The 22,397-nt window shown below is 32.0% G+C and overlaps 1 protein-coding gene across 1 annotated transcript in view; it reads right to left on the reverse strand.

Annotated features, from left to right (window-relative positions):
* Nucleotides 1-3,112: 3,112 nt before the first annotated feature.
* The window catches only part of LOC110021278 (clavaminate synthase-like protein At3g21360), a 42,072-nt gene continuing 22,787 nt past the window's right edge, over nt 3,113-22,397 (reverse strand). The window contains exon 2 of the mRNA XM_020719715.1: nt 3,113-3,458. Coding sequence (XP_020575374.1) covers nt 3,113-3,458 — 346 coding nt within the window. The remainder of the gene's footprint in view (nt 3,459-22,397) is intronic.

Consider the following 22,397-nt stretch of genomic DNA (forward strand, 5'->3'; position numbering starts at 1 on the left):
TATATATATATATATATATATATATACATCTTTATCGAATCTATAACCGTTATTAAGTTTTTGGTGCCGTTGCTGAGGAATTAAATCTTTTAGGAGCAGTATTAAACACTTATATTTTTAAGCATATATAAAGTCGCTGTCAGTAAATTCTCACACAATATTGAGTAAACATCTTCGGACAACATCTTCAATGTCTCAAACATATGCTACTCGGCTACTTCATTTACTTGTGCCCCCATGCTTATCTGGTATGATTATTTATGTGGTTTTGAAATATAAACCTAGTTGAAGAACAACTCTTACCTTGTAGAACTTTCAAACAACTGAAGCTATCAACAATGTAGATATCTTACTTAGCACTTGAAGAACAACATAGAATGTGATACTTCTCCTTTATTTTTGTTATATTTTCTTGGATCATAACTCTAATACAATGGACATAAATTAATCTTATATCAAACGTGTTTTTATCAAAATTAGCAATCCAAGTTTTGGATGCTCCTTTTTTAAGTTTCTTATTGGTATAAGTGCCTTAGTGTCAGCCTCTTGAGTTCCAAATGCTTTATATCAGATCTGCTTCGCACAATTTCTTCTCCACATCTTTCCACTTCTACTACTTGTTGTACCTATAAGAAAAACATTAAAAAAAACATTCTTTAAAGTGCAATTTCATTCATAAAAATGTGCAAAGTATAAAGAAAATTAAGCATGCTTTTGTACACATCTCTTATATAATACTTTATGGGATTATCATCACAAACTATTACAGATAGACCACAGACACTATGTAGAAATTCCTCTTCAAAGAATAAGTACAATTTTTTCTTGAATAAAGTGCAGTTGCTTACTCCAACAAGAGACTACATTTAACAACTAACGTGATTGCAAACTGACTACTTTTAAAATCCTCATCTTGTTTATTTCATCTCCACAAAGACTTGATTTTTTCCATCCCCAAAAAATAGTAAGTAATGAAACTAGTAGGCTTAGAGATACCATGACATACATTATTCGTAGACACACTCCGCCGTGTCAATAAAATTCCCATGCATAATAAAATTTTATTGAATGTTTTTGCCTAATTTTATATAGCTAGTCTAACCATTCATGATCATGAAGATTCCCTTTTTTCAGCATTTCCACCCATACTTATTCAAACTTCTCTTCTAAATTGCATGAACTTAAACAGTTATAAAATAGATTCTAAATTAACTTATTACTATTGAAACAGTGTACTTTTGAAAGTATTTTCTCTAAGATATATGTCACTAGGGTAGTCTGTAAGGATTTCGAGGCAATTCTTTTTTTATGGCTCTTATCATTATTTGATCTTGATCAGTGAATATTCTTAAATGATTTTTGTCACCCATTTTATGGAGAAATGCTCTAAATAACGATTTAAATGATTCAATTGTCTCATCTGATAAAAAAACTATTTTGAATAGGATGTTTTGTCAATTATGGTTAACTCCAACAAAAGGAGCACGCACTAAATTATACTTGTTAAAATGATAACTTGTGTCAAAAATTATCACACTCCCCAAAAAATTGTAATCAACTCTTGCCCTGCCATCACTCCAAAAAAAAAACTCTTTAGCATTCTAAATTCATCAATTTGGATATCCCAACTAAACATGGTATCATCATTTTGTCTCTTTGTGAATAGTTGCATAAGAGAATTATTATTACAGTTGTCAATCCTTTCCCTTGGATCCTTTTGGATGAAATTAAATGAACCACTTTTAATAGATCCTATTCTTTCTACACCGCCTACTATTGTAGCAAGATTGTTGAATGCATTAGTAGCTCTAATTCATGCTTCTGTCATAGACATCAAAACTCCTTTATCTTTACAGATGGCCCGTCTAGACCATAACTAGTGTTGATCACTTGACTTTGCTAATGGATGATTATGACTTTCTAAGAAATTTTTTATTTTCCAATTGCCATAAAGGTCCACCACATGTCTAATCTTGGTAGAGTCTTTTTATTTTATATTTCTGGAATTTGGCTAATAACTGACATGGTCCTTCCTCACATTAAATCCCGTGTCGTGTGCATGACTACAATACAAATCATAAGCCTCATTTTCATTGTGAACATTAGTAGCAAACAGTTTGTCTACATAATGTTTACCATAAAAATGAATTACATCATTCTGGCATACCTTGGCATACCTGCATATTTTGCACATATGATATTCAACACTACATGCAAAGTAAACTCAACTTTATTCTTAAAAACTCTACATTAAACATAATAAAAAATTATCTCAGCTATCTGACTTGGTAAATGTAGGAGTTTTCTATAAAGACTTTAGAACACAGCTATTTTTGTCACCTCATGACTGGATAAAAAATCTTCTTAAAAAATATTTTAAAGATTACAAATATATAATTAAGTAAAAATATTGTAAAAATATCACAACAATTTTAAATAACTGTAACCTACAATAGCGTAAACCCTTATTAACCCCATTTAGGTTTGTTAATTCTAACTTTCTCGTAAAAATGGGGACAATACACAGGTGCAAAATTAAGCATGATTTGGCTAAACTCAAAATTTCTCTGAAAAAGCTAACCTTATATAACATGAAATAATGATTTCACCTTTCGTTTCTACTAAATATAAGACTTTCCTTAAGAGTTTCAGTCATACACATCTATAAATAAGTTCAACTATGGCAAAAAGACCACAATATCTCTAATGAAACGCAACCCGGAACAACGTATAACAATGGTTTCACTTTCTAAAGGTTGTTCATTCTTACTTTCTCTTAGTATTAATACAATACACAAGTGTTTTCTTGAACAAAAGTTGCCCAAAAATAAAATTTCTCTAATCACGTATAATCTTAAATGTAATAAAACAATGATTTCATCTTTCGGTTCAAGTAAATATAAGATTTTGTGTCCAGACGTAATTTAATGTCCAGACACCGGACATATTTTTTCCAGCAGCAAGTGGGGCAAAAACAAATTTTGATGGAATTGCTTGCTTCATCATGTCTCTCCACCAATAAGAAAATAACTGTTACCAAGATTATTCATACATTATCAGTGGCGATTTACTTTTAAGCCTTTGATTTATTCAGACAAGAACGGTACAAAAATCATACGCACATAGACGCAAGCACTCGTCGTGGAGGCTTCCCCGGCCTTCTTGCATGCTGCACGACGTAGTTATCGAGAAGCAAAACGTCACCTTTCTGCCATTTAATGTCGACGTAGTTGTCCTGCAAAAGCTGCTCGTAGATGCCAAACACTTCCGAAGGAAAAGCGCTTCCATCACCAAATTTATTGGTCGCCATATTTCTATCAGCTGTGTAGCCATCAAGTGGGATAATCCATGCCCGCTTCCCCTCATGTTCAAATACTGGATTTAACGGTCCAAAGACAAACTCAGCGCTGCCATTACTAAAGAAGTTGACTTTGTTGCAACAATGGCTTTCTATGGCCCTGTTAAAATGTTTAGAGGGTTAAGTATTCTCTGATCCATGGTGTTTCTGTTCTCTGCTCTATTAGGGAGAACCTAAATAGATAGCAAATTATCAAAAAATATGATTTTATTTTTATTGCCTCATTAACAAATTTTGGTTTTCTAACACGAATGTGGAGAAATATATAAACAAAATATTTCAGGTTCAAATTCAAGATCATCAGAACTTCTGCAATTTCAACAAGTTTATAGTCGAACTGACCATCTTAACAAGATAAATCCAATGATACCAATATTGATCCAATTCGAGTTCAATCAAGTTAAGATCAATAAATTAAAATACTTTTAGAGGTATCACATCATCAATTGGATGGTAAAATGAACTCTAAATTTAATATATTTATTCAAATCGACTCTGTTGATGAGAGGAATCCAACTAGTATATACTCCCTTAATTCTGAGGTCCTTGAGGCTTTCAAATTTTTAAGAGATCTTCTATGATCGAAAGAGCTCAATAGGAGTCGTTCGATAAGGAGGTTGAAGAAGTTACTAGCAAAAAGACCAAAATATAAATATTCCTTACAGCATATAAGTAGAACACTCTCTTCACTTGAAGGGGGAGAAGAATGAGAAATTCTAGAGTTGTTGTGAACTGAAAACCCGAAAATAACTTTCGGACTCCATAGCTACCCACCACCGTTAACCATCGTCTGTCGGCTGCCGTCGACCACAACCAGTTGCTCTTGCTCACCTTCATCTGCAAACTTTACAATGTAATGAAACCGCATAACAAATAATGTTGTTTGGAAGATCTGGTGATATCTTACGATGACAACTACGTACGACTGTCGTAGTTATAATATGGAGACTTTCTCCAGGCCCTTAAAGTTTTTTGTACAATTTATATTGACAAAGTTGTAATCTTACTCTTCTAGTTGTAATCCTAGGAGAAGGCTTTCATACCATCAATGAGCTTACTAAGGTGATTGTGGAGCAATTCATCATGAATTGAAGAATCATGAAGGACTCTTCTCACATTTCTGGGATTCATAAAAAAAAGAAGTTACTAAGAGATTGTTTCCTTAGATTTTTAATCGGAGCTTGTCAAAGCTCAAGTTCAGATCCAAAACTACTAGAAGGTGTTTTCATGTGGGCTTACATCTTGGTACTTTTTACTTGTCTTTGAAACAAGAGAGAGGCTATTCATATCCTTTCTGATATGGCTTCTACTATGGCTTAAAGCATGACTAATTTTCTTTCATTTTTGCACTTGTTTATGGAAGAAATTTCCCTTTAAAGAAGAGAATTTTAGTGTTTTTCTTGCAGTTACAACTGGTAGTCGAAATGGACTGGAGTGGAGAAGATACGGAGCAAAGCGGAGGTAACATGGAGCTAAGGGAAGACCAAGTGGTTGGTGCCTAAGCGCCAAACTTTGGTAGCTAAGGTTCTGCACCAGAGTGCTTTGGCACCACCTACTTGAGTGTCTTAGCGCCACCTACTTGGGCGCCTAGGCGCCAGAACCCAGCCAACCAGATTAAGAGCTTAGCACCTAGGCATCAAAACTGCTTGGGGCAGTTTTTATAGTTTTCTCCACATGATTCGTTGAGTTATTTGGTGCATAAAGGAGGTTCCATGGATCATTTTTGGTGACTTTGAAAGGGCTAAACTCCTTAGAATGCTGGGGAGAAGTTCTTGTGAAGTATAGGGTAGGAATTTTGCTGTAGTAAGCTAGTATCTTTTTTTATTTGTGTTGAGAGTTGGTGAGGAAATTGTGTTGTTTGTAAGGGAAGAACTCAACATTGCAGGAGGTATTTGTAGATCCTTTGTCAAGGAGTATGCATCACTTTTACAGAGGAAAAGCTAAGTATTTTATTATACTTCATTTTGTATTGTTTGTCAACACAATTCTAGTGGATCTCCCTTGTTTAAAAGGATGACTTGTATTGTTTCTTTTATGCATTATGAGAAGTTCCTTCTCACCTTTCTCCTGTGACTAATATGTAGGTGGTGTAGGAACAAATAATGCTTTTAGAATTGGTTTTAAATCTTTAATGTAATGAATACTCTTTCATGCTTAATTTATTTTTTATTATGGCCAAGTGATTAGTTAAAACATGTGATTCATAATGATTCGCGAGAAGTATGGAGAAATGATTAGGGTATTCACATTGAACTAGTGGGTGAAAGAAAAATTAGTCCATATAGCAATGCAAATAGATAAGAAAATAAACTTTGATGAGCACAAATTAAGGTTTAAATAATTAAAACCACTTTAACTAAACTTTTTTATGCACTCAGGAGAAGGTAAAAAAGAGAATTATTCATATTTGTCACCAGCCACAATTTCAATTCAAAGTTTTCAGTTCCTACAAACTACTTATATCATTGCATGGGAGGTTGTTTTACATCTTTTTAATCACCAATTCAAGTAATTTATAGGATTTAGCATTTACAATTGATCGCAACTTTGTAATATTAGTTTGTAGATCTTCAACCTAATCTAAGTTACAATCTAAGAACTAGTTTTAATATATTATACCTTGTCCTTATAAATTCACCCCTCGCTCCCTGTGAGATACATATTCCGGACTTAGTAATCCAATGTTACTAATGCGATATGTATACTTATGTGAAACCCCAAAGTGCATGTGCATTTGAACCAAGGAGGCGACAATGTAGTTTATTTAGGAGAATTTAAGTCGAATCAATTAGACTTAGATTTGTAAAATCGTATTGTAGTTTTATTCTGTAAGTATTTGTTTGTTTGAAAAAAAAAATTATAAAATATTTTTATGTGTTTTTTTAGTGTGATTTTGTGATAAACTTACTAGTTGTAGTGCAAGACCTATAAAACTTGTACTCTATGATTCAGAACTAGAGAGGACTATTAGAAAAATTGGAAAACAAAAAAGACTTCATGATATTGTAGATGAAATGGCGAACCTTCAACAAAACAATTCAGATAACTAAATATCACTTAATGATTCTCATAATGTGCATACACCATTAAGAGATTACGCTAATCCTAAGACAGATGAAAATCGCTTAAGTATTCAAAATCTTGCAGTGGAAGCTAACACATTTAAATTGAACTGCTATTATTCAAATGTTGTAAAATAACTAATTTGGAGGAACCCCATCTGAGAATTAAAATTTACACTTAGAAAGTTTTTTAGAACTTTTTACTACATTTCATTATAATAGTGTGTCAAATGACGTAGTTAGAATTAAAGTTTTTTTCGTTGAGGGATAAAGCTAAATTTTGGTTGAACTTATTAGCATCTGGATCCATTATAACTTGGGGTAACTTAGCCCAATAATTTCAAGCTAGGTATTTTCCACCTTAAAGAACTACGAAAATAAATAATGATATTACTTCATATTTCCAATTAGAAGGTGAGTCGATTTATGAGGCATGTGAGATATTTAAGGAACTACTTAAGAAGTGTCCATATCATGTTCTGCCCGATTGGTTAATTATAAAGACTTTTTACAATGATTTAATAGGATCCCTGATACGCCTAAAAAATGACTACTTTTTCATATATATTTTATGATCAATTTTAATAATTTTTAATGATATTACACTTTAAAGGAAGGTATTTTGTATATTTTTAGTTTCAGAGACAATAAATGGAGTTTTGGAGAGAAAGAAGCAAAAACGATGCAAATTTAAGCAAAAACGAGCAAGAAAGAAAATTATATCCTATCACATTTCGATGTCTTTCTATGCTTAATCTCTACTACACTTCTCACACATTTTTGAATGAAATTACACTTTAAAGGAAGGTTTTTTTATGCTTATTTTGTAGGTTTATCTGTTATGAATGAAATGCAACTAAAACGAGACGAAACAGAGTTAAAACCAAGCCAAATGAAGCAAAATGATGGAGCTGTGTAGGGTGAGCGCCGACAGTGCCAGAGTGCAGAACATGACGCCAAAATGACACCAACAGCACCCGAGACGGTTTGGACGCAATCCTCGGCGAATTTTTAGAAGATTCAATGTATTTGGACGCTTTTTGGAAGGTTGCTTGAGGCATCTCTTAGGAAATTCGTCCCTACACTATAATAGAGTGCATTTATGTCAGAAAAAGTGGTATGTGTGAGTGAGAAAATGTTGAGAATGTTTAGAGATCTTAGAATAGGAGTAGAAATGTTTCAACTATTTTGGAGAGAATGGTGAGGGGATTTTTGAGAGAATATGCAAGGGAATGTTCAAGCATTGCATGGATCAGCGGGAGACTTTGTTGGAGAGATTTTCATCTTTATTTCAAGGAGAAAAAGCTAAGTATTGTGTTCTTCATTGTCTTATAATTTTGTAAACACTTATCTAGTGGGTTTGATTTGATTCAATGAAATTTTTTGTTTTGTTTTCCTCGTGCTTTGTGATGTGTTTCTCTTACTCTTTCTTCTTTAAATAATGGCATGAGAAGATTATGTCGTTAATTTCTTTTTATTTTTATTTTGCAATGAGTAGGATTCATGTTTAAGATATTGAGATGCATGATAGAGGAAGTTTTAATTATAAATTGTGATAGTTTTTCAACTCCGCTCTTAATTTACTTTTTGATCTGCCAATTGAATTGTTAAAATATGTTGTGAAAAATATGATCCAGGAAATGGAGTATGAGTTCTATAATAGAATGAGAATCACATTTAAGTCCATGAAGGAGTATTTCTTTCATGGGATTAAGTGCAAATAAATAGGGAAATATACTTTGTTGGGTGTATAATTGGAGATTGTTAGTGCGATAGATTAAAAATCCCCAATTTGATCTTACTATTTAAAAACTAAAGCAAGAGTTAGCCTTCAAGGAAAAAGGGAGATCTAAAGTGGGAACCAGCGGTGCCAGTATCCTCCTAGCCTGGCCACGGATTTAGGGACTAAACCTAAGATTAGCCAATGATTCTACAACACTGAATCAGGATAGAAAATTAAAATTGCTCCTATTTGGCACATATAATATTTAATGTATCTAATTTCTTTATATTATCCAATTACATTATCCAATTCACTACATAAGAATAATAGTTTTTAACATCTTAAATTTCTCCAAACCAACTCATCCAAAAAGGGTTATCTTTAGAATTAATATTTACATTTACAAATATTTACTATCCTTACATTTAACATTCCCATTTAGGAGTAGTTGCTAGATAAAACACTATTTTAATGGACATTCCAAACTAAGGACTAATAGCAGTATACTAAAATTTGTCTCAGGACATCTTTCCTCGCTTCCTCGTGGGATCGATATTCGGGGCTTAATCGGAAAGTCTTATATTACTTGAAGTAATACGTGCATTTGCGTATAACGCATAGTGTGTGAACTATTTTCTATATTTTATAACATTTCAATTTTGCATATTAGCCCTTAAATATAAATTGGGTCAAGTTTTTTACCGTCTTTTAAAAGCTAAATTACTACGTAATTACGACTCGGGTCAAGTTTTTGGCACCGTCTCAGGGGAATTTAATTGACATAAAACATGCACAAAAACAACACACGCTAGGCGCTCATCAATTTTTTGGCGTCGTTGCCGGGGAAGCTTCGGTAAGAACTTTAGGAGAATTTTAGTTGAAGTAATTAGGCCTAGACTTGGAAAATTGTAGTGTCGTAAAAAATATTTTTGTGTGAAAAATTTTTTTTGTATGAAAAAGTGTTGTGAAAAAACTATTTGTGTAAAAAATAAGGTGATTGTGAAATAATTTTGTTGTATTGAATATATCTTTTGTTTTATTTGTTCAATTATTAATGTATTGTTTGTTGTGTTGCGTTTATGAAATAAAGGATCTGCAGTACTTGTGTCTTATGATCCCGAGTTTAAAAAAAGAGAAAAAAATCAAAAAATAGAAAGACCTTGAAGAACTAGAAACAAAAATGGAAAACATTCAAAATAATAACTTGGAAAATCATCATAAATTGTTGAGGGATTATATAAATTCTACGACAGATGAAATTCATTCAAGTATACAAACCTCTGCCGTAGAAGCTGGCTCGTTTGAAATAAATTCATATATTATCCAACTGGAGTAGCATATGTTATCCAACTGGAGTAGAGCAACAAGTTTTGGGGAACTTCTTCGGAGGATCCCTATTTACAATTATCCAGTTTTCTAGAACTTTCTGCCACATTTCGTCATAATGGCATGTCAGACGATGCTGCTAGACTAAGGATTTTTCCTTTCTCACTAAGGGATAAGGCTAAAATGCAGTGATACTCATTAGCACAAGACTCAATTAAAAATTGGGAGGAGTTAACTCAAAAATTCCTAGCTAAGTATTGTCTACCTTCAAGGAATATTAAACTTAGAAACGATGTTATTTCATTTTGTCAGTATAAATGGGAATTAATATACGAAGCTTGGGAAAGATTTAAAGAACTCCTAATAAAATGCCCACACCATGCTCTGCCCGATTGATTAATCATTCAAACTTCTTACAATGGGTTATTAGAATCCCTTAAGTTTACAATTAACAATGTCACTGGTGGATCATTAATGTCAAAACCATTTAATAAAGCGTATGTGTTAATTGAAGAAATAACTACAAATCAATTTCAATGGCCCTCTACAAGAGTAAATCCTAAAAATGTAGTCAGTGTTCATTATACATATGTGATTGCAATTCTTGCATCTCAGGTTGTTGTAATATCAAAGAAGTTGGACCAATTTAGAATAAATGAACCTGCCTCAATTTACTCCAATAAGTGAGGAAAGTTCATTAGGGCATATGATTGATTCTAATTTATCATATGAAACTTTAAATACCATAAGCAACTCGTAGTCTAACGTTTACAACCCAGGTTGGAAGAACCATCCTAATTTTAACTGGAATCACATTACTTGGCGTGGAAACCAACAATGGAAAAATAATCATGCAAATCCTAATGTAAGTTGGAATAAACATGGGAACACAAATTATAGACCTTCATATTCATTGGACTCTAAAAATGATCGACAATTTGAGGATAAGAAGATGTTTATAGAAGATGTGGTATTGCAAATTTCAAATGTTGTGATTAGAAACATAAAGAATCAACTGGGAAAAATTGCTAATTCACTTAGCAATATACCCCAAGGAACAATTTGTATTAACACTGAGATCAACCATAAAGAGAACAATAATGAATAGGTAGAAGCTGTCCAATTAAGAAGTGGAAGAGAGATAGAGGATGCCGTTAGAAAAGAGAAAGAAATTGTGAGAGAAATAAAGGAAACTAGAAGACTTGAAGAACATGTTTCTAAGGGTCTGGAAAAATTAATATCTCCAACTAAAATGAATTTAGAAAGACCACCACCTTCATTTCCTCAAAGACTTAGACATCAAGAGTAGGATAAACAATTTTCAAAGTTCATGAAAGTACTTAAAAAGTTAACGATAAATATTCCTTTCGCTAAGGCTTTGGAACAGATGCTAAGTTATACAAAGTTCATGAAGGAGATATTAAATGAGAAAATAAAATTTTGGGATTACGAGACAGTTGCACTAAGTGAGGAGTGCAGCGCTATACTTTAGAAAAAGCTTCCTCGAAAACTTAAAGATCCTTATAGCTTTACAATTCCTTATGCAATTGGAGAAAGATTATGTGGAAAAGCTTTATGTGATTTAGGAGCGAGCATTAAAATGATGTCTCTATCCATATTTAGAAGTTTAGGAGCCAATATTTCTCCCACTTAGCCAATTACTGTAACCCTTCTGTAACCCTTCAGTGAGCTGATCAATCTATCATTTATCCAAAAGGGGTTATAGAAGATGTGCTTGTTAAGGTGGATAAATTTATCTTTCCTATGGACTTTATTATATTAGATATGAAGGAAGATAAAGAAAATCACATTATTTAGATGAGACCTTTTCTTGTTACTGGAAAAGCTATGATAGATGTGCAAAAAGAAAAGTTGACTATGAATATTAATGACCCGGAAGTCACTTTGGATGTGTTAATGACTATGAAGTATCCAGAATCCAGCTGAGAGAAAAGATGGTGATTGCTTTTGGATTGATGAAATTGATTATATAAGTAAAGACCATTTCAAAAAAAAATCCAGAAAAGTTTTGAGAGTAAGTTAACAGATGAGATTGAAATGGACTTTCATGATGACTCTAAAATGTTGTTTAACGAAGACTATATGTATGTTCAGGAGAGGTGCAAAATGATGGACTTTACCAAAAATAGTAAAATTTTAATTTCATCTGTTGAAAAATCTCATGTACTTAAAATGAATATACCTCATACAATTTTAAGGCTTACCTATATAGAGAATTCATCTACACCACCAGTCCTTATATCTAGTCTCTATATCTTCATATTCGACTCAATCACAAGATGAACCTAAATTGAATGATGAAATCAGTAAAAGATCTCCTATCAAAGAGTTATTCAAAGTCACTGGATGGCATATTCAGTGGTATAAAAACAAAATGAATGAGATTTTAATGCTGGGGCAGATTATTAATCCAATTATCAATTACCCCTCAAAGATTTTACCCAGTAACCCTGAGATAACCTTAAGGAGATGAATGATGAGCAATTTAATATTAAAAATATATATATTTAGAAGAGAATTTGAGGATATGTTTTAAAAGAACTTTGAGTTTAGAAATGAGGATAAGGATATTAAAAAACCAATGTGAAAGACCTATGAAAAAAATTCCTACTGAATTAGAAAAACATATTTCCTCAACTAAGATAAATATATAAAGACCACCTATAGCATTTACTCAGTACTAAGAGGGAGAATTGAAAGACAAGAGTAACCTAGAAGAATTTTCAGAATCTGAATTATCTAGAGAGAACCTGATGTAAAATCTGGGAGATCATGAAGTATCTTGTAAAGGTCCATTTCTTATAAAATTTGAGGATGATATTAATATGAAAATTGAGAAAACCACTAAAAAATATTGGATCTAGAAAGAAATATGAGGAACAAGGATATGAATTAATCTGAAAAAGAAGAGCTGAAAGAAAAAATTAAATTCGAGGACTTTGTAGGAATCCTTGGATCTGGAAAAGATTGGGCAATTGATCAAGGATTACTTAATTAGAAGTTTGATCCATGTGGAATCATTCGTCAGGCTAGCAATGTTAAACCAAGCACTTTATGGGAGGCGACCCATAGTTATCAGTGTGGTTTGATTTAATATGCTTAAGAGTCATAATTGTTAGTGTTGTATTGTGTTTTCTTTAGTGTGGATTGATCATTTTAATTGATAATTGGTGGATGTTTAGATTGTTAGTGCTTTGATTTGATCTTTGTATGTGTCATGAGGGAGATGATTCCTTAACTTCTTATTATGGTTAGACTTGTATGTTCTCTTATTTTAGTTGATATTGTAGTTGGATTGACGAGTCCACTACAACATGAGTCTAACCCGGACTTGAGTTGTAGAAGAGACATTATGAATTTATCAGTGATAATTCCATCTTAATTTTGTTGCTTCCTTTCTTTGACCGTGTTTTCATTTGGTAGGAGTAGCTAACTTATTTGATGAGTAACATGTGGATGAATTCACACTATCTTTATAACTGCTAGAGGTGCTTAATTATTGGGATATGGTGATGCCCGATGTTGGTGCTCGAGAACTAATATATCAGGGATAATCTTATCTTTGGGATTTGAATCTATAAAATTATTTATAAGTACCCAATATATTTGTGCAGTGATTCCGTTAGAAATTGGAAGTAAGTTAGTGAGATGCGATGAGTTAAAGGAATAATTGATCTCGTTTATTGTGTGTGTTTATGTTTATGATACAATAATATATAAGACTTGAAGAACATTTTTATGTTCCAATGCTGATACATGTTATGCTAGTTAGACTTTTCTTTAGTTAATTTCATTCTGGCATGTTTAGTTTAGATTTACTTTCTACTACATGTTTTCTATCCTGATTAATAATTGTAGATGTTTTTTATAGAGATTTGTGGTAGATAAAATTTATAAACTGTTTTTCTTCCTACTTATATTTTTTGCACTAAATGTTATACATGTTAAAAATTAAGTTTGGGGGTAGGAAGAAAAATAGATTTTAAAGCTAAGTATACTTTCTTTTAGTTTAGTAATATTGCATACATGTTTTAGGCTAGATTTACTTTCTCTTGCAGTCATTCTTTCCTGATTATTAATGTATATGAATTTGATAGGATGTTGTAGTAGTTAGTAGATTCAACTTTTACTTTCGCTTCCTGCTACATTTTATCGAATTGATTGCAAAATATTTAAAATTTTAAGTTTGGGAAGAAGAAAAATTTCTTTAAAAGAATGAAACTAAATTTTATTTGTTCTTAATTAGCTATAATTTAAAATTTTAATTTAACATGACCTTTGGTATTAGAGGCTAACTTTTGATAATTGAATTTGTGTTTCTAAATATAAAGTAGAATTAAGTAAAAGTTTTCAATAAAGAAAGTTGATTCTAGAGTTAAGATATTTGGTACGAAAGAATAAGACTATGCTATTTCTATTTAAATTAAAGGAAATTGTATTTTTGAAGTATTAAGAATCTTAGAGTTTCATGTAAGAAGAAAAGAATGAGGCTTTATAAAAAATCTTCAAAGCTAATATGAATTTATAAAGTGAAGAAATGTGAAAAGTTTTTAACTTTAAGAAGGGGATAGTGAAGTTCAAAATTATTAAAGGCTATCCAGATATAGTAATCCTCACCTAAAAAAAGAAGAAAAAAAAGTATTAAAAATAATCCTAAAAAAAAAGAAAAAGAAAAGAAAAGTATGTGAGGAGAAGCTTGAGGAGATGCCTAATAAAAAATTAGCTTCACTTGATATAACTTGAGGAAGAAGGCTTTATCACATTTTTTAAACTTGTATTTGAGTATTAGTATCCTTACTAATAAAGTTCTCATGAAGTTCTTTTTCATATGGATATTCTAAGTGACTTTAATATGATAAATTACAATTCTTCTTGAAATGAATAAAGAATCAGAAATCTTAGACTTGACTACTAGATGTTCTTATACTTTTAATTTTAACTTTAAGTTGTTAAAAAATTTTCTTAAGTTGTGCTATTATATTTAGTAGACCAAATTATAGAAATTTAGAAGTTAAAATCTCTACCAATTTAGGATTGGAAACTAATGCGACATTTTTAGCCCTAAGGCAAGGGAGAAGTGAGAGCTATGGAGATATACGCTTAAAAATGACTACTTTTTCATATATATTTTATGCTCAATTTTAATTAATTTTAATTATTTTACATTTTAAAGGAAGGTATTTTGTATATTTTTGGTTTCATGGACAAGAAATGTAGTTTTGGAGAAAAGAAACAAAAATGGTGTAAATTAAAGCAAAAACGAGCAAGAAAGAAAATTCTGTCCTGGCATATTTCTATATGTCTTTCTATGCTTATTCTCTTTTACACTTCTCACACATTTTTGAATGAAATTACACTTTAAATTAAGGTTTTATGCTTATTTTTTAGGTCTATCTATTAGAAACGCAATGCAACTGAAACGGGACGAAATAGAGCTAAAACGGAGCCAAACGAAGCAAAATGGTGGAGCTGCGCCGGGCGCCGACAGCGCCAGATTGCAGAAAACAACACCAAAATGGAGCTGACAGTGCCCAAAATAGCACCGACAGTGCCCGAGACGGTTTGAACGCGATTTTGGTCAAATTTCTAGAAGATTCAATGTATTGGGATGCTTTTTGGAAGGTTACTTGAGGCATCTCTTAGAAAATTCGTCTCTACACTATAATAGAGTGCTTTTTAAGTCAAAAGAAGTGGTGTGTGTGAGTGAGAAAATGTGGAGAATGTTTAGAGATCTTAGAATAGGAGTAGAAATGTAGATTTCTATCTTTTTGGAGAGAATGGTGAGGGGATTTTCAGAGAATCTGTAAAGGAATGTTCTAGCATTGCATGGATCAGCGGGAGACTTTGTGGGAGAGATTTTCATCTTTCTTTCTAGAAGAAAAAGCTAAGTATTATGTTCTTCATTGTCTTATGATTTTGTAAACATTTTGTAAACACTTATATGTAAACACTTATATAGTGGATTTTCTTTGATTTAATAAAGTTTTTTGTTGTGTTTTCTTCGTGCTTTGTGATGTGTTTCTCTTACTCTTTCTTCTTTTTTGGAAATAATGACATGAGAAGATATGTTGTATTTTCCTTTTGCTTTTCTTTTGCAATCAGTAGGATTCATATTTAGGATATTGGGATGCATGCTAAAAGAAGTTTTAATTATAAATTGTGATGGTTTTTCAACTCCGTCCTTAATTACTTTTTAATCTGGCCAATTAAATTGCTAAAATATGTTGTTAAACATATGATTCAGAAAATGGAGTATGAGTTCTACAACAGAGTGAGAATCACATTTAAGTCCATGAAGGAGTATTTTGTTCATGGGATTAAGTGCAAATAAATAGGAAAATATACTTTATTGGGTGTGGAATTGAAGATTTCTAGGATGATAGACTATTAGAGATTTTTAGAGTGACAGACTAAAATAATCCCCAATTTGATCTTAATGTTTAAGAACTAAACCAAGAGTTAGCCTTCAAGGGAAGGGGAGTGGGAGCTCTAGAGTGAGAGCCAGTATCATCCTAGCCTAGCCACAGATTTAGGGAATAAATCTAAGATTAGCTAATGATTTTCTACGACACTGAATATCTAGCCACAGATTTAGGGAATAAACCTAAGATTAGCTAATGATTTTCTACAACACTGAATATGGTTAGAGAATTAGAATTGCTCCTATTTGGCACATACAATATTTAATATATCTCATTCCCTTACATTAACCAATTCGCTACATAAGAATAGTAGTTTTTAACATCTTAAAGTTTTTCAAACCAACTCATCCAAAAAGGATTATCTTTAGAATTAATATTTACATTTAGGAATAGTTATTATCCTTACATTTAACATTCACATTTATGAGTAGTTGCTAGATAAAAAACCAATTTAATCGACATTCCAAACTAAGGACTAATAGTAGTAGACTGAAATTTGTCTAAGGACATCTTTCCTCGCTTCCTCGTGGGATAGATATTCAGGGCTTAATCAGAAAGTCCTATATTAGTTGAAGCGATACGTGCACTTGTGTAGAACCCATAGTGTGTGAACTATTTTTTATATTCTATAACATTTCAATTTTGTATATTAGTCACTAAATGTAAATTGGGTCAAGTTGTTTACCATCTTTTGAAAGTTAAATTACTGCATAATTACGGGTCGGGTCAAGTTTTTCGCACCGCCTCAGGGGAATTGAATTAACATAAAACACGCATAAAAACAACACACGCTAGGGGCGCGTCAATCCCTTAGATCTATTTTTGATGTTGTTGCTTGTGGTTCACTAATGTCGAAGCCATTTTATGAGGCTTACTCTTTGATTGAAAAGATGGCCTGTAACAATTTTCAATGGCCTTCTAAAACACTAAATCCTAGAAAGGCAGATAGTGTGCGTGATACAGATGTGTTGTTAATTCTAACTACTCAGGTAACAACAATATGAAGGAAACTAGATTAATTTGAAATGAAACAACCTCAATTACCTCGCATAATTGAGGAAACTTTATATGTACAAATTTTTGGTGCTAGTACTTCATCATTTAAGTTCAAAAATGCAATTAACAACAGACCTAACAACCCTTATTCCAATTTCTATAATCCAGGTTGGAAAAATCATCTTAACTAATATTGGAATAATAATTTTGGTAAGAGAAACCAACAATGGGGAAATAATCAGGCAAACCTTTTAGAAAATTGGAATAACCAGAATAGTACCAACTATAGACTTTCTTTTCCTCCAGGTTTTAACAATAATCCATAATTTAAGGAGAGGAGTTTGTCTTATAAGGAGATTGTACTCCAGGTGGAGAATCGACTAAAAATTCAAGGTGTGACAATAACGAACATAGAGAAATAATTAGGACAATTTGCTAACTCTTTTAGCAATCGACCTGAAGAAACTCTTCAATACTAAGATTAACCCTCAGGAGAAGAAGAGTGAGCATGTAAAAGCTATCCAATTAAGGATTAGAAAAGAGCTGGAGGTTGTAGTTTGAAAAGAGATTGAAGTTGAAAAGGAGACGGTGGAAACTAAAAAACTTCTGGAGAATATCTTTAAAGACTTAGAAAAATCAATCTCTCAAACTAAGATTAACTTAGAAAAGCATCAACTTTGTTTCCGCAAAGACTTAAACAACAAAATTTGGATCAATTATTTTCAAAATTTTTGGAAATATTTAAGAAACTAACTATTAATATTTCTTTTGCTGAGACTCTGAAGCAAATGCCCAGTTATTTGAAGTTCATGAAGAACATTCTTAAAAGAAAAGCAAGTTTGTAGAGTTGTACTATGTAAAGAGTGCAACACTATTATTTAAAAAAGTTTCCTCATAAACTTAAGGATCTTAGGAGCTTTACTATACCTAGCACAATAGAAGAATGTTTTCTTAGAAAAGATTTATGTGATCTTGGAGCAAGTATAAACCTTATGCAATTATCTATTTTCAGAATGTTAGGATTAGGAGAGTAGCTCCTACTAGTGTAACTCTTCAACTAACTGATCGATCGATCACTTATCCAAAGAGCGTTATAAAAGATTTTTTAGTCAAAGTGGATAAGTTTGTCTTCCCTGTTGATTTCATTATGTTAGTTATGTTGGAAGATAAATAATATCCAATCAATTTACGTAGACCTTTCCTATCCACTGGACGAGCTATGTTAGATGTGCAAAAACGTGAATTAACAATGGAAGCACATGATCAAGATGTTACATTTAATGTCTTAAAGTCTATGAAGTATCCTTCTAAAAGAAATGAAGATGTGTGTTTTTGGATGGACTTATTTGATTAGTTGTGTAGTCATTTCAAAAATAGTTATAAAGATAAGTTAATATAGCAAGGTTAGGATGAGGAGATTAGTCTATATTCTACGGATGAATCAGATCTATTGATTACTGATGACTCAAAATTTGTTCAAGAGATGTTTGAGATTTTGATATAAAAGAAAATAGTAAACCTCTTATTTTTTCTGCAAAGGAACCCCCTGAACTTGAGATGAAGGTGTTTCCTACACACTTAAAGTACACTTACTTAGGGAAGTCATCTACATTACCAGTTATCATATCCTTAGATTTAACTCATTTACAAGAGAAAAAATTAAAAGATATTTTGAGGATTTATAAAAAAAGCTTTCGAATGGACCATAACAAATATAAATGGGATTAGTCCCTCTATTTGTATGCATAGAATCTTGATGGAAGATGATCATAAACCCTTGGCAGATCTCAAAATAGATTAAATCCCATTATTAAATAAGTAGTTAAAAAGGAAATATTGAAGTGACGTGATGCAGGTATTATCTATCTTATATCAAAAAGTGGATATGTTAGTCTTATTTATTGTGTTCCTAAGAAAGGAGGAGTGAAAGTGACTGTAATCAAACAAAATGAACTTATTCTAACTAGACTTATCACTGAGCAGTGAATATGCATAGACTACAAAAAGTTAAATTCAGTCACTAGGAAAGATCACCTCCCTTTTACCCTTTATGGATCAGATGTTGGATAGAGTAGCTGATCATCCATATTTTTGTTTTTTAGATGAATATCTTGGGTATCATCAAATAACTATAGCTCCTAAGGTTTAAGATAAGACAAAATTTTCAAGTCCATATGGTGATTTTTCTTTTCAAAGAATTCCTTTTGGGTTGTTTAACGCACTTGCTACTTTTCAGTGGTGTATGATGTCTATACTTTATGACCTGATTAAAAAAGAAAATTAAGTACTTATGGATAAATTTTCATTATTTGAACCATCATTTGATCATTTAGCGATGATGTTGAAATGCTACAAAGAAACCAACTTGGTTCTTGATGGGCAGAAGTGTCAATTTAAGGTTTCAGAAAAAGTCATATTATAACATAAGATATCTACAAAATGCATGAAATAGACCCAACAAAGATTCAAGTCATTGAAAAACTACCTCCTCCTACTACTGTGAAGGGAGTTAGAATTTTTTGGGACATGCTGAATTTAATAAACGATATATAAAAGACTTTTCCAAAATTTCCAAACATTTATGTTGTATTTTAGAAAATGATGTCCTATTTAATTATGACCATGAATGCCTAAATGACTTCATTATTATGAAAGAGAAATCAGTCATTACTCCTATTATAGTATCACTATACAAGGGGAGACCATTTTAAAAAATGTGTGATGCTAATTAATATGTTATTGGCTTTGTTTTAGGATAAAGACATCATAAACTGTTTAAAGCTATTTACTATGCCCGTAATACCCATAATGAACCCCAAATTAATTACATAAATACTAAGAAAGAATTTTTGGATATAGTGTATGCTTTCGATAAATTTAGGACCTATTTGATTGAAAATATATATATATTTCACACTGGCAATTATGTTAATAGATATCTTATGTCAAAAAAGGACGTTAAATCAAGATTGACTAGAAGGGTCATTTTGATGCAAAAATTTGATATAGAAGTGGTGAATATAAAAGGTTCTAATAATCAAATAGTAGACCATTTATCAAGACTAGATCAGAGAAATTCATATACTGATGAAGGTGAAATTAATGAAAATTTCTCTCATGAGCAACTTTTTGCTATTACTGAATGACACATTCAATGTTATGCTGACATAGTAAGTTTTATTGTGAGTGATGTTATTCCCTATAGCATGACATACCATCAACAAATAAAACTCATTTACGATGCCAAAAATTACTTTTGGGATGACCCATATCATTATAGAAAATGTAAGGATTAGGTGATAACGTGATTTTCACTATTAAAAGAAACTCAATAATTTATTAAGAAAAATCATGATTTAGAATTTGGGGGACATTTTGGAGTTGATAGAACTACTGATACACCTAAAAATATACTATTTTTTATGCTTTATTTTATAATGATATTACACTTTAAAGGTATGTTTTCTTGTGTTTGTGGTTGTAGGTACATCAAATTGAATAATTTGGAGTGATTGGAACAAAGGAACTAAAATTGACCAAAACAGAGCAAATTGGAGCAAATCGGGTCAAATCGGGGAAAACGTGATTGGAACAAAGGAACTAAAATTGACCAAAACAAAGCAAATTGGAGCAAATTGGAGCAAATCGGGTCAAATAGGGGAAAAATAGAGCCATAGGGACCAAAACTGGGCACTTAAGTGCCTGTGCCCGGCGCTTAGGTGACAAGAGACAGAGAGGGAGCGCTTAGTACCCAAAAATCAGCGCTTTGGCACCGGTGACGGTTTACAACATATCTTCTAGAATATACATCGGATTTGGATGATTTTTGAAGCGCTGCTTAGTGCATCTCCTGGGGAATTCATTAGAAATGATAAAAGAGACATTATAAAAGGATTTGGGGTAGTTATAAGGATTTTTGAAGATGCACTTTAGGCACCATATGGAAGATTCAATGAATATGGATAGTTTTGAAGAGACACTTAAGATTCTCTTGGGAAGTTATAAATAAGGCTTGGAAATATGTTTTAAAAGAACTCTTGGACTTTGGAAAGACTTAGAAGAGGATAACAAGTCTTGTATAAGTGGAAGAAGGCTTGGGTGTGAGCCTCAAGTGAAGCGGGGGCGACAAGGTGAGAGAGAAAGAGAGAGAGTGAGAGATTTCTTCTTTTCTTTTCACTATGTTCTTAGAGAGGATTGTAAGGAGGTTGGTTTTGCTATATAAGGAGAGTTTGATTTTCATTAGAAATAAGTATTTTTATTGTATTTTTATTTGAAGTATTTTTATTTGAATTTAGTACTTTTATTGTATTTTTATTTGAATTTAGTACTTTAGTCTTGTTCAATGAAAGTCTTGTTCAATGAAAGGTTTTTGTTGTTTCTCCATGTGTAGTGAGTAGTTTTCTTCACTCTTCCCTTTTGTAATGAATTAGTATGCATGTGTAGGATAAATAATTGAGTACAATGAGAATATATTGTGATGATTTTACTTTTTTCTTCATTTACATGTAAATTTGATCAACTTGCATGTTAAAATCTGTTGTGAGAACATGTAAGATCTGGGATGATGTTGTCTCAATCGACTATGGTTGAATCACATGAGATTGTATGGATGAGAATGCAGTACATATAGTTGAATGTAAATAAATAGGAAAATAATCTTTAATGGGTGTAGAGTTAGAGGACTTTAGAGTGACAGGCTAAGGCCCCCTAATTTGGTCTATCGTTTAGGTTTTGATGCCAGATTTGAGCCTCCAGGTGGAGGGATAAGAGGGAATTCTAGAGTGAGAGCTAGTATCTTTCCTATCTAGCTTGTCTTCAGAACTATTCAAAATTTAGACTAACCAATGTTCTTTATAGCATCTCTAATAAGGGTAAAGAATATACTTGCTCCTATTTGTCACAATCACACTCTCCTATTTGTCACAATCACTCTCACTACTTGTTTTACTTTTACATATGTCACTAATTTCATTGCATGAGGAAGGGTACTTTTACTATATTAAACCCCTCTTTCTGATTTTTGTTAAGTATTTTAATTTAAGAGTAGAAATAGTATTGTAGTGATAATTATATGATATACTCAAAACCAAACCTTTATCGACCTTCCAAGCTAGGGGGTGTTATTTTATACTAGAACTTCTCTTGAAAGCCGTCATGATTAACCTCGATCTCCGTGGGATCAATATTTGAGTCTTAATCAAAAAGTCATATATTACTTGATAATGATATGTATACTTGCACAGAATCCCTACAAATATAATTGAAATCTTACTTTGCTTAGGATCAAGTTTTTTGTGTCATTACCGGGGATTGAAATCTTCAAGCAGTGGTGTCAACTTCATAGATCCTTACATATAAAAAAATATCAGGATCAAGTTTTTTGTACCGTTATCGAGGATTGCAACGGTTGATATTGACTTTTAGGAGAATTTTAGTTGAAGTAATTAGGCTTAGACTTGGAAAATTGTAGTGTTGTAAAAATTGTTTTT

The sequence above is a fragment of the Phalaenopsis equestris genome, unplaced genomic scaffold, assembly GCF_001263595.1.
Source record: "Phalaenopsis equestris unplaced genomic scaffold, ASM126359v1 Scaffold000129, whole genome shotgun sequence".
NCBI classification, from domain to species: Eukaryota; Viridiplantae; Streptophyta; class Magnoliopsida; order Asparagales; family Orchidaceae; genus Phalaenopsis; species Phalaenopsis equestris.